General features: G+C 55.5%; 1 protein-coding gene and 1 pseudogene across 2 annotated transcripts in view; both read right to left on the reverse strand.

The window, feature by feature from the left end:
* Nucleotides 1–16,544, reverse strand: part of LOC309799101 (methylosome protein WDR77-like) — a 460,959-nt pseudogene that overhangs the window by 328,314 nt on the left and 116,101 nt on the right. The window lies entirely within an intron of this gene.
* The window catches only part of SPOCD1 (SPOC domain containing 1), a gene marked incomplete at both ends in the record, with an annotated part of 28,487 nt that continues 19,138 nt past the window's right edge, over nucleotides 7,196–16,544 (reverse strand). Inside the window, 12 exon segments of the mRNA XM_082612894.1 lie at nucleotides 7,196–7,863; nucleotides 8,785–8,971; nucleotides 9,261–9,350; nucleotides 9,887–10,022; nucleotides 10,340–10,490; nucleotides 10,720–10,852; nucleotides 12,737–12,862; nucleotides 14,568–14,684; nucleotides 14,792–14,951; nucleotides 15,712–15,802; nucleotides 16,125–16,185; nucleotides 16,340–16,381. Of these exon segments, the coding sequence (XP_082469020.1) occupies nucleotides 7,196–7,863; nucleotides 8,785–8,971; nucleotides 9,261–9,350; nucleotides 9,887–10,022; nucleotides 10,340–10,490; nucleotides 10,720–10,852; nucleotides 12,737–12,862; nucleotides 14,568–14,684; nucleotides 14,792–14,951; nucleotides 15,712–15,802; nucleotides 16,125–16,185; nucleotides 16,340–16,381 (1,962 nt within the window).

Raw genomic sequence — 16,544 nt, forward strand, 5'->3', positions numbered from 1 at the left:
CAGAGAGCCTGGGATCGTATCCTGGATCTGCCATTTACTAGCTCCAGTATTTTCAGAACTGGGCAACCAAGGCCCTTGCCCTGGACCCCCCACTTTAGATTACCCCACTTTGGCCCTCTTCTGCATGGGGTGAAGAATTTGAAGGTCCACAGTGCCACAGGGTTGTGCCCACCTGGAGCTCCAGCCCCCTTCTAAACTATACTCCAACCCAGGATCCTGGAATTCCCTCCCCAAACAGCCCTAAACCGGCCACCAGGGCCTGGTGGCCTCTTCCCACGTCCTTTCTCCTCAAGCTTGAAGGGTGGCAGAAGGGTGGCTCTTTGCCAGGAGTGTGGCAAGCAGGGTCTCGAGTGTCGGGGCATCAACAGGCATGCACACAAGGCCCCTCGTGCAGCCACAGGGAACCCAGGGATGGGAGAGAAGGGAACCGGGTGGAGGGCTAGAGGCCTCCTTTTGTACTCTGCCCTAGGCTCTTTAAACACTTGGGGTGGCTCTGACAAGCTGTTTGACCTTGGGCAAGTTACTTAACCTCCCTGTGCCCTTAAGTGGGGTTAATTAATAATAGTAACTGCTTCATAGAGTTGTTATGAGGATGAACTGAGTTAATTCATGTAAAGCACTTAGAACGGCGCCTGGCACAGAGTAAGAGCCTGTAAGTGTTAGCCATTATTACCTATTATCCTGGGACTTGGCTTTTTTTCCTTCCAGCTGCAGAAGAAACACCTTTTTTTTCACTTTGAGAGACTGAGGAAGAAGTAGGGGGTGGGGGATACCCTTTCCACTCGTTCCCCTTCTCCCTCAGAGCCCAGACCCACCTTTTCTCCCTTCCCAGCAATTGCATCCCCAGGCCAGGAGGCCAGGAGGCCAGGAGGGCAGCCAGGTTATTAGCCTGAAAGTAATGATTTGTTTAACGTCCTTATTCGTTGAATGAGTGAGTGAACAAATGAACAAGTGAAAAACAAAGACTGAATGAATAAAAGTCAAACAGAAGGCTCGATTGACTGACAGAAGGAGAGACGGACAGGCAGATGTTTTGGCTTTGGGGGCCCTCAGATCTGTTTCCTGTCTGCTTTCATTAGATGGTGGGAGGCCCAGGGGGAGTGAGGGGCCTGGCCAGGCGATCTGCAAGGTCAGCCCTGGCTTTGGCGAGTGGCTCGTGCCTTGGGAGGGGGTGCCACTGCCAGGGGCTGCTAAAGGGGGAGCGCCAGACACTGCCTGTGTCTGGGTCCTTTTGTGTCCTGTGGAGGTCTGCGTCTGTGTGGGTGGCTCCGTGTGAATCCCTGTAAATGTGTGTCTCTGCTCAGAAGCTCCTCCCTGCCCAACAGTGAGAGGCCCTGGGGCAGGCCGCACCTGGGTCTTGGGGGGGGGATGGGGGATGTTGGTGAGCCTCATTACCCCCTTATTTACACCGTGGCCCCCTCTGGAAGAGCCAGGCCTCAATGTGCCCGCCTGTCAGCTGGCGGCTTAGCAGTGAGGGAGAATTCTCCTGGGGCCTGGAGGCCTCCGCCATCTGGCCAGACTAGTGTTGGGGGAAGTGGGGGGACCTGTCGCAGGATGACCCTCTGGGTCCTCGGGCTTGGCATTAGGCTCATCTCAGAGAGGGATGGGAGTGTGGGCACGTGGGAGTGCAGGTGTGTGTGGGCATCGCTGCATGGGAGCCCGTGTGTGTGATTTTGTGTGTGAGACTGCGTGGGCAGATAGGTCTGGGTGTGACCATGAGTAGAATTTTATGTGTTTATATTCATGACTGTCTATGTTTGTGTGTCTGCATGACTGTATCCTTGTGGTCTGGGGTTTCTGTGTATGATGGCGTATGTCCCAGGCTGTGAGCTAAGTGCATGAGTCTTGGGTCTGGGGGTTTTCCATGGGAAGCTCCAAGGTGGAGGCTGGAGTGAGAAGGGCCCGGTGGGGACTGGAGCTGTGGCTTGAGAGGACGGTGAGCATTCTCAGTGAACTCCTGACTCGGCTTTCAACCAGGAAAAATTAATCTCCAAGTCCATTCCTTTAGAAACTGTTCTCATTTCTCTCCTCCTACCTGGGTGAGGCCCAATGGTGCTGAGTCCCACTAGAGGGGCTGGAAGTCCCTGTGAGGAAAACCAAGGAGTCCTAGAGGATGTTTGACAGTCTCTGAGCCTCGATCCCTGGAGGCAGACCCTGGGGTCAGCAGAAGTTGCAGGTTCCCCGTGAAGCATCCCATAGAGAATTCCCTCATCTGCCCCAGCACAGAGACAGCACACACATAAAGCCACTTTGAGGTACAGTCACACAGTTACCCAGACCTGGGCACTGACACAGCATCACACATGAACTGGAAACCCACGTGTGTAGTCACAGATCCGCTGCACACAAGCACATGTACCCATTCCCATGCACACATCACAACATGCGGACACTCGTACAGGCACTCAGATGTATAGACACATGCGTGGTTACACACAGGAACATGCCCATACATCGGTAACACACACTCTTGCAAGGACATACATGCTTGGACTTACATGCACACAGACATGCTTGCATACATGTTCACAAATATTCTGTCCCTTCCTACCCGCACTCCAGTACTCTCAAACCAATGCCCAGCTGCAGCTCTCACCCACTGTGCACGACCCTTTGCAAGGTGGGCATCAAAGGAGGACAGATGCCATATGCATCTGGGACCCTAGGAGTATGGAGCTGTGTGTCTATATATCCAAATTGTATATGTGAGTGCCACTGTGTGTCTGGTCGTCTGTGTGGCTCTGTCTAAAACAGGGAAGTGTCTGTTTATGACACTGTGGGTATTTTCCTGTGTATGTCGACGCGTATTTCCGAATGACCAATGTGTAGCTCTGTGTTGTGTGAATGTGAGTGTGGGTGACAGTATAGGATGTGTGTATCTGTGTGACTGCACTTTGTGGACTATCTCTGTGAGCATGTCTGTGTATGTGTGTCTACGTTTGTGTATATGCACATTTCCCATGTATATATGACTCTGTGGTCCTGAATCCACAGGCTGGCTGGCCTGACTCCCTCCCTGCAGAGGCTGCAGCCTGGGGCGGGGCCGGGAGAGACTGCACTGAATCCGTCAGCCATTGACAGTCGTATTTACAGAGCCCCGAGTAGGATGTAATTGCTTCTATTAATCTTTCTCCGGTTGTTAATTGCTCACTTATCGGGTTGTGTATTATGCCGACTGTTGCTCTTAATTCGCCTCCATAGCTGCAGGTGTTTGCTGCCTTATTAACTGTTAATCGGCGCAGCTAGAGATGGAGACTTAATTGGCCCCCAGAGCGGGACACAAGCAGGCCAACTGGGCACTGCCAGGCTCTCAGCCTGTCCCTAGAATCCTTACCTGTGGAGCACAGGTGGCTACGAGGGAAGGAAGTGGCTCACTGCCATCCCCTGGCAGACAGTAGTCCTGCATAAAGTGTCAGAGTGACAATGGCAGGGTATGGCCCCCAGGTAATTCCACCTCTTCCAGGAAGCCAACCAACCAATCGGAATCCAGCTTCTATACTCCCTCTTCATCACCAATAACCTTCCTCTACCCAGGATAGGAGCCAATCTCATTTATTTTAATTATCTGAACCTAACTGAGAACTAAGAGACCAACACAGAGTGGAACTGATTCTCCTCCTTTAACACCTGCCCTGCCTCCCCTCTGACCCTAGCAGTCAAGAATGTTAAGGTTACAGAGACACCAGCAGAAAGGAGGGAGAGAAGGAGCTTCTGCCAGAGCAGGAAGGTAAAGTTAGACCCAGGAAGGACTTCCCAGCTTTTGAAGAGGCTATCTGGAACAATTAGAGTCCAAGTAAGAACAAGAACTTCCAGGAGATCTACTGCTCCATCCCAGCCACGCTCAAGGGGTAGGGTACCTCGGAGCCTCTGCCCCAACAGAAAACTCACTTCCTCCATGGCTCTGCTACAGAGCTGCAGCAGTGAGAGGGCTCTCCATACTGAGCCCTCCACCCCAAATCACAGCAGAGGAGTCCCAGTTGTCCACAATAAGGACCCTGAGGACCAGAAAGGGCAAAGGAGTGGCCCCAGGGTCCCCCAGTCCTCTCTGGTAAAGGCTCAGATATATGGCTCTTCAAGCAAAGTTTCTGACCTTAGCCTCCTGCTGGACCCTGCTCCATCCCAGATATCTCAGTCCTGGAGAGTACTTTCTCCATCACCTTAGCTCTGGTTCTTAAGTCTCTCAACCTCCCTGCTGCCGTTTTGAGACAGAAATGCAAGGTTTCTGGAAACAGTTGGCCACTGAGAGAGACAAGGATGTAAAGGTGTGTGTGGTGGTGATGGTGATGGGGGTGGTGGTGTCCGTGTTTCTCACCAACCTGGCCTCCAGCCTCCAAGAAAGACAAACAGGCAAACTAATAGTCCTCATCCTGTGCTTCGAACCCAGTCTGCCCTGACATCTGGAAGTTCTTCCGGGTGTTTAGTTGTCGTGACATGAGCTGCAAAGAAGTCAGTTTGCTTTGGCTGGGGCCTGAGAGGAGCTGGGCTCCATGGAGGGAGGCAGAGAGCTACCACTGAGTGGATCCTGTATGCCAAGAGCAGCAAGAAGTGCACGTAAAAGTGACATCCCATTGAACCCTCACATAACTTGATGAGTTAGGGATTAGTATCCCTATCCACAGAAAAGGAAACTGAGCCATAGAGAAGACAACTAAACTTGCCCAAGGCCACACAGACAAGAAAGGGCAGAACTGGGATTCCAACCAGACCTGGCATTGAGTGGTGGGACTGGGTCTTTGGTCAAGGGTACGTGGACAGATTCATCCAAACAGCTCTATGAGGTGACTGGGAGGCCCGGGAACCGGTGGTCACTATTACAGTTCACCCGCCCACCCCAAATCTGGGAACATTAATAAGCAAAACACTCACGCATGCGCGGCCCACGTGCCCATCAGGCGGGATGAGAGAGAAGCAAACGGAACTGTCCAGGGATAGTTGCCCAAACAAGTTCCGGCTCCGCCTCTATGTTAATTACATGCAGATATATGTAAATTTGCACACGCCACCGCTCAAACCTTTGGGAGCAATGGGGTGACACTGGAGCGGTTGCTATGGAAACCCAAAAGCGACCCTCCCTCCCCCTACCGCACAAGCAAACGCGTAGACACGTGCACAAAGACCCAGGGTTCCTCGCTCCAGAGCCCAGAGGATAACGGAGTCGCGGAGGGTGTGACCGGAAGGACCCTCCGGGACGGCGTCCTGCCCAGGGGAAGCTGAAGCCCGCAGAAAGTCGCGGGGAGAGCAGCGTCGACGGCCGCCTTCCTTTAAAACCGAGAGAAGCTAGCTGGCCCTTCGGGTCCCCTGATACGCCTACTCCGGTCCAAGAACGTGAGCCCCGCCCAGCGTTGCTTAGCAACCCGAACCCAGCAACCTCCGGTCACGCCCCCTAGCAACAGCTCGCCTAATCCGCGCTCCTGGCCTCCTCTGCCGAAAGAAAGGCAAGGGGCTTGTGGACTAGCGCCAAAAGGTGGGTGGAAGTCATGCTGTCCAGCCCCCAGCCTCGAAGCAGGCTGAGGATTTCGGGGTTCACCTATAGCCCTCTCTGCGGAGCGAGGTGCCAGAGGGCCGCATGATCACTCCCATTTACAGAGGGGAAAACTGACGCTCCGAAAGGAAGTCCCAGCCCAGAGTACGGAGCTTTTTTCCCCCTGAGTGCTCGGGAAGGGAGCAAACGGTCTCCTGTCTCCCTGGGAGGAAATCCTGGGCTTGGAGGGAGGGGGCGCATAGCCGTCCCCCAACTGCCCTGTGTTAAGAAAATGACCCAAGTTGCTGCCGACTTGAGTCAAGCCGCAGGTTGCAGGGTAATTTGCATATAGCACTGAGGCCCTCACAAGGCCCTCGGAGCTCCCCCCCACCCCCGGTTCACCTGTCCAGTCCCCCCCCTTGTCCCACCCCCGGCACCCCACCCCACCCACACACGCGCGCCCAATCCCTACGGCTAAATTCCCACACTTCGTCCCGCCTCCGGCTTGGCCTCCAGTCCTGCCAGCCCCGACCTCCATCCCAAGGCCTAGGGCCCCCTCTGCTGTCGGTCGCGGGTAGGGCAGCAGCACAGCTCATGGGGCAGAGAAGTGGGACTCCCCCAACTATTGCCCCATCTTTCCCAGCCCAGGGTGAGGCTGGTACATGGGCAGACTTCAGAGAAGGGGTGGGAAGAGATACACCCCTTCAGGCCGGGGCAGCGGTGAACGGTGGGGTCCTGCCACAAGTTCTCTCCTCCAAGCCAGGCCCTGCTTCTGGACCCTGGGTTAGGTAGCGAGGAGGCAGTTAGTTCCCATGGCAATGCCTAGACTCAGCTCTCCGGAGGTACACACACACTGAGATGCCTTACAATTGTAGCTGCTGTTAAGAGCTCACTCCAGGCCCCAGGCAAAGCAGCACCATCCTGCCCTATAACACCAGCCTCCAACCACATCCTGAATGTCCACCCCCACCCCCAGGCCAAGACCCTTGGCTTTCTCCAGTATCAGTCCCCAGGAGCTGGCAAGAGGAACAGAGAGGAGACATCCTATTTGGGCCTCCCAACTTCCTCAGCAGAGACCCACACAGACATATGGTCACAGGCATGCGCACACACAGAGACCCTCAGATACACACAGAGACACGTAGGGATTACAGCGGTAACCCCCGACTATCCAAAGGAAAAAGTCTTGGTAACTGAAAATTTTTAAATCCATTGCAACTTGCTCTCCTTTTCCTCTCTAACAATCTCTAAGTGTCTATGCCCCTTCAAAAGCCTCATTTTTCTCTCTCTCCCCCCAACCGAGTGCTGCCTTCTCTCCCATCACTTCTTCCACCCAGTTCAAAATACTTGCAAAATGCTTCCAGAGCCCACCATGGCAACAGCTGAACCCTGGCGCACAGTGATGGTTAAGGACCTCAGACAAGCAGCTGGCAAGGCTGCCCCCTCCATCCTTAACACGTTAGCTCTGCTATATCTGTGCACAGAAACTCCCAGACACACCCACGCCAACCCACACGTGGCCAGGCCCAGGGTCCCTCCTGTCCAGCCAGCAGATGCAGTCTCAACTTTGCCAAATTCTTTATTAAACCAAAAATTAACACCAAGCAAACTGCAGAACAGGAAATTCAAACAGCTAACCGTCCCCTTCCTCTGCCCCTGTTGCTCTTTCTGGAGCACCTTAGGGTTCAGCACTGGTTAGGGAATTAAAGCCCCTCTTTTGGTGGGTAATGAGGGTCAGGTCTCTGCAGGAAGGGGACACTCAGAGCCGGCTCCATCTGTAGACCCCAAAGAGGAGTCAAGGGATGGGCCAGGGGGCTCTGGAGCTGCAGGGGACTGGCAGAGGAGGCCAAGAATCCCAGGGGCTGCAGGAGGCTGGGCAGGAGGTCGGGGAAGTTGCTCCTGGCCTAGGGACCTCAGTGAGGCTTGGAACAGGTGGCTTATGGCCACCAGGGATTTGAGATGCTGGAGCAGGGCTTGGCGGTGACAGGAAGCCCTGTGGAGGTGCTGGTCATGGCCAGCTGGTGAAGCTGAATAGGGATGCCAGGACTGATGCCAGCCTGGGTTTGGAGGCCGTTGCCCTCGCCCAGGACCCTTCCAGGTCTCACACTCTCCCCACAGTCTCCCCCTGCCTCTGGGAGGCCTCTGCCAAGCACAGATTCCCCTTGGAGCCAGGCTGCCTTTGCCCTGGCCCTGCTGCAGGGCACCCACGGGGGGAGGGGATCCCTTCAGGGCCACGTCTGGCCCCGTGGCCTCTGGCTGGTAGCATCTCATCTCCGCTTTTCTGTTGAAGGGGAGCATTTTGCGAACCTTCCCCCACAAGGGGCTGGACTCTGCTGTGGCCAGAAGCCCTGCCTTGGGGAGCAGCACAGCCAGCAACAGGTTTGAGTGAGTGGCTTCCAGGCCTGGAGAAAGAGGGGGAAAGAGACCAAAGGCTTGGATGGAGAGAACTCATAGCCCCCAGAAGCTGCATTCTGGCTGTGGCAAGAGGTCTGGAGGTTAGACCCCAAGAAGAGCTTTCCAGTAGTGAGATGGGGCCCATGAGATGCTGGGAAAGTAAGTAGGAGGGTGTAAGATTTGCTCTCACAGTGTGTGAAAGGGTTCACTTGACTGAGACTGGGGCATGGATGGTTTAATCTCAAGACCGTATGATTCATTCTACCACACTGTCCCCCGACAGGCAGCCCAGAAAGATCAAACACTACTCAGCAACAGGTACAGTCCACCCCTTGATACTCCCTCCAGCCCCCTCCCATGCTTTCCTGGATCCACGCCCTGGAGGCTATCCAGGAACAAAAGCCAAGCTTGGCCCAGGATAGCTGTGGTGAAAACATCTCTCCTTCCTCTTTTATTTAGGTCCTAATTTCAGCCAGTTGGTGGTTCCTGCCTCTGTTCTGCTATGCTGGGGTCAAATGTGACTGGTGAGTTTCTCATCAAGGTGCCTGATTGGAGAGGCTGTATGTGTGGTGGTTAGGAGGCCAGTTTCTGCTACTGCCTGGCTCTGTGACTCTGGACATGTCACTTGCTTTCTCCCTACCTCAGTTTCCTCATCTATGAAGTGAAAAAATTAATAGCACCATCCTGAAGGGGTTATTTTGAGGACTAACTGAATTAATATAAGTGAAGCTTTCAGAATGTTGTCTGGCGCATAGTAAACAATATACAAGTCTGAGCTCTTCTTGTTTTTGTTCTCACGTTTGCCCATCTCAGAATTTCCCTTCTGAGATATGCCTGCCTCCATGGAGACAGGGGTGACTGCGTCTACAAAGCCTGTCTGGTCACCAAGTGAGGGGAGACAGGGCCTGGGATGGGCATCGGGCACTCACCTGGGCCTCCAAGAGGGCGCAGCCTGGAGGGCAGGGGCTGGAAGGCAGGCAGGGGCAGCAGGACCACCCCCATCTGTTCCACAGCTGCCAGGCCATGGCGCTGCTTGTTGTTGAGGTAGGAGTAAAGCAGGTGGCAATTCTGGGTGTCCCGAGAGCCCTGTGGGCACAGGCTGACCACGCAGACGTCCTGAGGTTGCAGGAAGGAGAGCAGGTTTAGGGACAGTCATTCTTTGCTCCTGTGAACACCCCTGGTCTCATCTGAACCTCTGAGAACCCTGTGAGGAAGAGTGGCCCCATTTTCCAGAGGTGGAAACAGAAGGACTTGCCCAGGGTCACACAGTGAGTCTGCAGTCACCGTGGGAACTGGACCCGGATATCTTAAACCAGGCCTCTGCTCCAGAGCTGGAGCAAAAGAGAGCTCAGGGCTGGGGATATGGTGCTAGGAGGAGAGGTGGTGCCCAAGGGTGGGTGGTTACCTTGGCCTCGGCTGGGCAGATGCTGGCCAGAAAGTCCCAGACAGCACTGGGGGGGATGCAGCCTGCGGAGCGGATCACCTGGGGCAGGGCCTGGGGACAGGTAGGAGGCCAGTCAGCCTCCCAGCTTCCCGCCCACTTTAGGCAGACTCAATACTGGCTACCTGGAAGCCACAGCCTGTGGCCAAGAGGATTGACAGGCAGTATATCAGGAGCCCCAGTGGCTGCTGGAAAGCCCTAACCACCCCTGGAGGCCTACAGCCTGTCCTGGCCAATCTCCACTTCTCAGAAGCCCCTCACTCCCTCCTCTAACCCCCTACCCTCATCCAACACTTGGCTGATCATTCACTCACTCAACAGTAACTCCTAAAACCCTTCTCTGGGCCAGGATGCACCAGACCCTTTTCCTGGGTCCTTCCTGCTTTATGCCTTGGGTTATAGGGAGTCCTTTGCGCATGTGTCTCTGCAGGAGTGGGGCTGCATCTAGCCTAGCACAGGGCCAAGCACAGAGAGGGAGCCAATGACTTGTTTCAGAAGGAGTGAGTGGGTGAATGAATGAACGGGGGTGTGTGTAGCTGACTGGGCTGGTCAGTGTGCAAGGGAGTCTTCGGCGAGCCGGGCAGGAGTACCCGGATGAGCCAAGAGCTGTGCCCCGAGACCAGCTGGGCCTTGACCCGGAACTGCTTAATGGAGAACATGTCCAGAGACCCCTCCCAGGGTGGCTGGCTGGGCAGGGCTTTTGTGGATCCAGCAGGCATCTGGAGCCTAGAGGGAAGGACAGAGAGAACAGGGCCAGGTGAACTGGTCACCAGGGCTTCCCCAGCAGCTCCTTAGTTTTCAGAGAAGGTCCTGTGTCCCCACTGTGGGTGCCGGAACACTGGTCCAAACATGGCCTTGTGTGGTAGAGACCAGTAGGCAGGGATGATTAGTTCCATTGCACAGATGGGGAAACCGAGGCCCACACAAGAGGCAGGATTTGCCTAAGGCCATATGGAAAAACCCAGCCTGTGTCTGCTGCCCCAGCAGATGGCCTCCCCCACCAACCCTGCCAGTTGCCCACATCCTTGCCCACTGCCCCATACCTGTCCTTGGGCTCTGTGGGAGGCTTCCCCTTGGTTTGGGGCATCTCTGGAGAGGACATAGGGACTAGGCTTGGGGCTCTCTGGAAAGCATCATCCCCCATCCTCCTGGTGGCTATGAAGGAGGCTGGCCGCTCATACAAGGGCTTCCAGTCTGCAAAGAGCAGAGGCAGGAGCTGAAAAGGGGGCCGGCAGCTAGGCTGAAGCCAGCCCAGGGCATTAGAAATGGAGTATGAACCAGGTCCTTTTTGAGGTGACCTGGAACACAGGTACCCCCGCCCCACCATTCTCTCCCCAAGCCATGAATCCCTGTTGCCAGTGAACCCCACACTCAGCCCCGGCCTACCCACCACCCCTGTGCCCCTCTTGTGTCTCCCTCCCACCCATGCAGATGCGGCAGCTGGGGTCTAGGAAGTGGTGCTTGTGCTGCTCTGTGGTGTCCTCGTGCTGCTCCGTGGTGCCCTTTGACGTGGCAGGCAGGGCCAGTGGGCCGCAGTCTATGGACACCTTGGGTCCCTGGGAGGCAAAGGAGGAGAGAGGGGTGGGCTGGGAAGGCGGCTGGGGAGGTCAGCAGCCCTCCATGAGTAGGGGGCCCTCAGGGCTGTGGTTTTATTTTTCTAAATAATATATTCTTTAATTACAAAAGTATCGTGAACTTGTTACAGAAAATTTAGAAAATACAGAAAATTTGAAAATTAAAAAAAAAAAATCACCCCTTGTCCCACCACTCAGAAACAACTGTTGATACTCTGGGTATTTCTTTATAATAGTTTATCTATACACAGAGTTTTGGGGGTCCTTTTGTGGCTCATGTGTCCATGAACCAGAGCAAAGGTATCTGCCGTGTTATACCGTCCCTGTAGACATTGCACTGATGGGGTGGGCTGGAGTGTACGCATAACCTCTGCTGCTAGACAATCAGGTCGTTCCCAGGCTTTCGCTGTAACAAATAACACTGAGGACATCCTTATGCTGAAAGTATTTTCCTAAACTTTCAATTATCTCCTTAGGACGAGTTCTTAGAAGCAGATGACAGAATTGGGGAGAATGAACGTTTTTAAGAACCTTGATGCCCAATGCCAAATCACCCTTTTTCCTCATAATAGAAACAGCTTTAAACACACAACAAACATTGATTGCTTCAGGAAGATTTGAAAAGATCTTGAAACTCTCACTCTTGCCTTAAAACCACCTCCAGAGCAGTGACAAGGCACAGGCTTTGGAGTCAGAGAGCCTGGGTTCCAGTCTCCCCCACTGCCAACTAAGTGACCTTGGGCAAACGGTTTCAGGTGCCTCACCCAGGAAACTGGCATCACCTATCTCGTAGGTTATATCGTGAGGTTTGAATGAGGCATTGTTTGTAAAAGTGGCACACAGTAGGTGTTCAATCGGAGGAAATGTTGCTATTCTGTGTTATCTTCCCCTCCCCTACTCTGCCGCCCGCTCTCTCTTCCCTCTCTCTCTGGCTCCTCCCCCTACATTTACATTCAATTTACTCAGGGAATACAGGTTGGTTTGGGTTGGGGAGCAGCCACGCCCTCTTAGGTCTCCTCTCCGCACAGCCAGGAGGTCTGGTTGTTGGCCTGGATACTGGTGAGGGAGAGCAGGGGTTTTTGTCGGTCAAGGTCACTGCCATTTCCCCAGCGAACGAACATGGCTCAAGGGACCCTGCGCTCCCCCATCCTGGACACACAGCTGATTAGACCGGGGTGAACATCTGACCCACGGGACACCCAACCAAAGCCAGAGCAGCCTTCTCCTGAGAGCGACTGAAGTGAGCCAAGGGGGCGCTCTGATTGGCTGCAGAAGGCTGAGGGGATGGGTTCATTGATTCGAGGGCTGCTGAGCCATCCTGTTGAGCCATGTGCAAGGAGGAGGAGCCAAGGGGGAGGAAGAAGCAGGATGGACAGGAGGATGGGGCAGATCCCCCACAAAGAAAAGGACACTCTGCACAGGCTGCTCTGGACTCCAGGTGGTGCCCTGCCGGCGCATCCCTAAGTCCTTCTGCTGAATAGAGCAAGTCTCTGCTCCTTACATCCAAAAAGTCCCTGCCTCAAACAGTGTGTCCCTCCTGCTTCCCAACCTGGGATCTGGTCGGATTGCCTGAGGTTGGGGGGAACTGCGGAGATCGGACTCACTACTACTCACACGAGGTGCCTTGGGGTTAGGCCAAAAGGAGGGGAGCAGCACTGAGAACGTGCGGACAGGCCTGGTGCCAGCGTTTGTCTCACCCCGTGCTCACCCAGACCCTGTGCGGCGACCATCATTCCCCTATTTACGATGAAGACCGTGGGCCTCAGTGTAGTCAGATGACTTGCCCAAGGCCACACAGCTGGTGAGGTGAGGGGTGGGATCCGAGGGCACAGGCCCTGCCTGGTACCACATCAGGCTCCCACTTACCACCCGATCCTCCAGGGTCAGCGTCTGGTCCATGTCCTGCAGGATCTCGACTTCCCCCTTGTGGGTCAGTTTGGAGGCCGGGAGGCTGCACGGCTCCTTCTGTAGCTGCTCAATGATCTCCAGGCCCTGAGGGGCGGGGCAGCCCCAGCTCAGCCAGGGTTGGAGGACTTTGGCCACCAAGAGCCCAAGTGCCCCCTTTCCTCCCTTGAGGCCCCTCCGCTGTGGCTCCCCTTCCGTGCCAGCCCTTTCCCTTCCTCCACGTCTCTGCTTCTGCCAGTCCCTCACCTGGAGACCCCCCATCATCCGCCTTACCTCTCCATTTTCTACTCATTCACCCTCCAACTCAAACACGGCCTCCCCCAGGAAGCCTTCTTGAACTTCGCCTTCTCGCACGAGTCAAATCTGCCCCTGACTGTATCCCACCCACCCTCTGCCCTGGGAAGAGTGTGGGATAGTCGAAAAGAGCACAGGCGCTAGAGCACCAGCTGTCATTAATAAAGACCCACAAGATGGTGTGGCCCTGGGCAAGCCCTTCATTGCTCTAAGCCTTAGTTGATCTGTTCTCTAGAAATGAAATTAAGAGCATCATATTAAACAGCTTATGTTGAGTGCTTAGCCTGGAGCCTGGCTCACAGTAAATGCTACTTGTGATTCTTATTGTTGATAAGTGTCATCCTATCTGAAATGATTCCTGAAAGCCTGTCTCTTCCTTTCTAACAACCCCTGGAGGACAGAAGCCCTGTCCTCCCAGCAGGGTTGGCTTCGTGGGCATGGGCTCCATGCAGTAGCCCAGGGCCCTGCGCCTTGAAGGGCCCCATGCTAAATACTGCCGTCATCTTGAAATTCTTTTTTCTTTTTCTTAGCCGCGCTGCCGGCATGCAAGATTTTACTTCCCCGACCAGGAATCGAACAAGTAAGTGCCCCCTGCAGTGGAAGCACAGAGTCTTAACCACTGGTCCACCAGGGAAGTCCCTGAAATTCTTAATCATTGAACAAAGCACCCACATTTTCATTCTGCACAGGCTCCACAATTTACATAGCTGGTCCTGGTCACCCACAGTGCCCGGACAGAAGCTCAGAGTGGACAGATGCTCCTAATGGATTCCAGTTATTAATTCTAACCAGCCCAGTGTCTGTCAGAACAAGGGCCTTAGTGCCCCAGCCCATCCCACAGGCCCTGCTCCCTCGATCAGTCCCTCCCTTTCTCACTGGGACACCAACAAACATTACGCAAGCATCTCCTGAAGCTGTCTCAGTGCCCACCCCTTCCCTGCCCCTGTGCAGTTCCCTGGGAGAGAGAGAGAGACCCACGGACGCAGGGTGTATGGGGTGTATCTGTGAACTGCTGGAGGCTGTGGGGTTCCTCACTCAGCCTGGGGCACTAGGAAGACTTCCAGCCTTTTCTGGAACCTCTGGGGCTGGACTGGAGCAGGGGCATCACACTGGGTCTGTGCCCCATGGATGGCGGATGACAATCCTGGCTTCCAGACTCTGGGCCAACATCCCCAGTCCCCCCACCCCCCAGCCCAGCTCCATAGAAAAGCAAGTGGAAGACGACACCCCCGGGGGCGTCACCTCTCTACTGAGCTCTCCATCTCCAATCTCCTTCATTTCTACCTCTTTTCCCTTTTTTTTTTGGTGGGGAGAGTCTCTCTGACTCTCTCCCTGTCTGCCTGATCTTTCTGTTCCCTCGTTTCTGTTTCTGTCTGTCCTGTGCTCCCCTGTCTCATCACCTTCCTCCTCACTCTTTGTCTCTGTTTCTCCCGCTCCATCCTCGGCCTCCCCCTCCCCAAACCCCTTCTCCATGTCCTGACTTGACCCAACAGCTCACCCTCTTTTCCTCCTGGTCCCGCCAGCGGGCCAGCTCTTGGGGGGCCAGCTGGACCGAGCTCATTCGCACCAGGCCGTGGGGGCTGACGTCTCCGTGAACCACTTTGAGAAACAGGTCCTGCAGGGGCAGGGGCTGCACCACACCGCTTGGAGAGCCCCACCCAACATCCTGCCAGGGCTTCCCACCTCTGAGGGGGACCCAGCCCAGCCCGGAGCCCCACTCACTGGGTTCCTGGGGTCCCGCAGGTTGAACAGCAGGCTGCGGTACTTGTTCTTGTAGCGGCTGTTGGTGGCTTGTGTCAGGTCGAAGAGGGCTGCCTCAATGCCGGCAGCGATGCCCTCCACCGCCTCCTCACTCAGCACCAGGTCTGGGCGCTCCTGAAGGCTGTGGGGCACAAGGGCAGGGCCAGGGCACCGAGCCCGAGAGGGAGACATGGGTGGAGAGCAGGGTCTGGGCCAACTCTGGTTTCTATTCTGAACATTTTCCTCCATGAACCCATTTATTCTCCCCCCAACTCCGTGAAGAAGAGGTATTATCATTCTGCATTTACAGATGGGGTGACTGAGGCTCACAGAAGATAAGGGGCTTGCCTGAGGCCACACGAGGAGTAGAAAAGTAAGATCGGATTGCTCAGCCCCTGCTCGATCCCTGGCCAGTGAACCGGGGTATGGAGGGAGGGGAGGAGGCCTGGTGGGGGGAGGGTAAGGCATTGGTCAGGGGAGGGGATGGAGCCCTGACCCTGGATGTAACCCTGAATCTGCTACTGACTTGCTGTGTGACCTTTGCAAAACCCTGTCCTCTCTGGGCCTTGGTCTCACCATTAGTAAAACGACAGCTCTGTGCTCAGATCTCTGAGATAGTCCCAACTGTGATAGTCTCACTATGTCTGAAAGCATTTGCTGTGGGCGACGTCCACGAGGACCTGAGCAGACACTGAGAGCTGCAGCAGCTTAATGAGAAAGCACAACCCTGAAGCCAGAGAGACCCAGGTTCAAACGTGTGGGCAAATGACCTCACAGGATAAAATGGGGTTAGTCATACACACAGAAGCCCTTAGAACACGGCACAGCCCCGGAAGGTGGTGTGTGTGAAGGCAGCCCTTCAGGATGTCCTGGATGTCAGGGAACGAGGAACAAGGCCTTACCGACTCCACAGCGCCTCCCGCATGGCACGGACCACAGTGCCCCGTACCCCAGTATCCAGGGGTAGCTTCTCCTGTTGGGGCTGAAGCTGAGCTGTGGGGAAACAGAGTCTCGGGCGCCTAGTGGATGCTCAGGGGCAAGGGGAGGGGGTGACTCAATCCTGAGGGGCTTAGGCAGGCAAGGGAGGGGTCCCACCCTCAGGGACCCAGGGCGTCTAGGATGTCTGTCTGGGAGCCGAGTCCAGGCAGCCAGCGGTCCCCACCCCTTTGGGGAAGGACTACAGGCTGATTGGGGGTGGGAGAGGAGAGGAGTCTTAGCAGGGGCTGGGGGCCGGAGCTGGGTGGGAGCCCCCTGCGTGCTCAGTAGTCCCTAGAAGACAGATGGCTGCTGAAGGGCACCCTCCACAGCCCCTCACCTGGGTCCTCTCCCCGCGCTTGCTCACCAGGCTCCTCCTCTTCAGCCTCCACTGGGCCACACTGTAGGGGAGGGGTGAGGAACCGAGGCCTTGTCCCCGGGTGCAGCCTCCCAGCCCCAGGGGGACCCTGCTTCCCCAGTCACCTCCCCAGTCCCACATTCCCCCTACCCGTGCTCCAGGGAGGGATGCCGCGTGGCCAGGGCAGAAGCACTCACCCCCGGACACTCAGCACCAGCCTCCTGAACGGGAACCCCCTCCTGCAACAGAATGAGGATGTGGAGAAGAAGGTGGAGCCCCTGGGCGGAAAGGAATGACTCCTCGGATGGTGGAAGGGGTCAGAGAGGCCACCAGAGCCCCATGCTGTCCCCCCTGAGGGAGGCGGCTAGAGGATCTTGGGATGGCAGGACATGAGGGCGGCCA

Source organism: Mesoplodon mirus (assembly GCF_964341445.2).
Source record: "Mesoplodon mirus genome assembly, chromosome: 3".
In the NCBI taxonomy this organism is placed as follows: Eukaryota; Metazoa; Chordata; class Mammalia; order Artiodactyla; family Ziphiidae; genus Mesoplodon; species Mesoplodon mirus.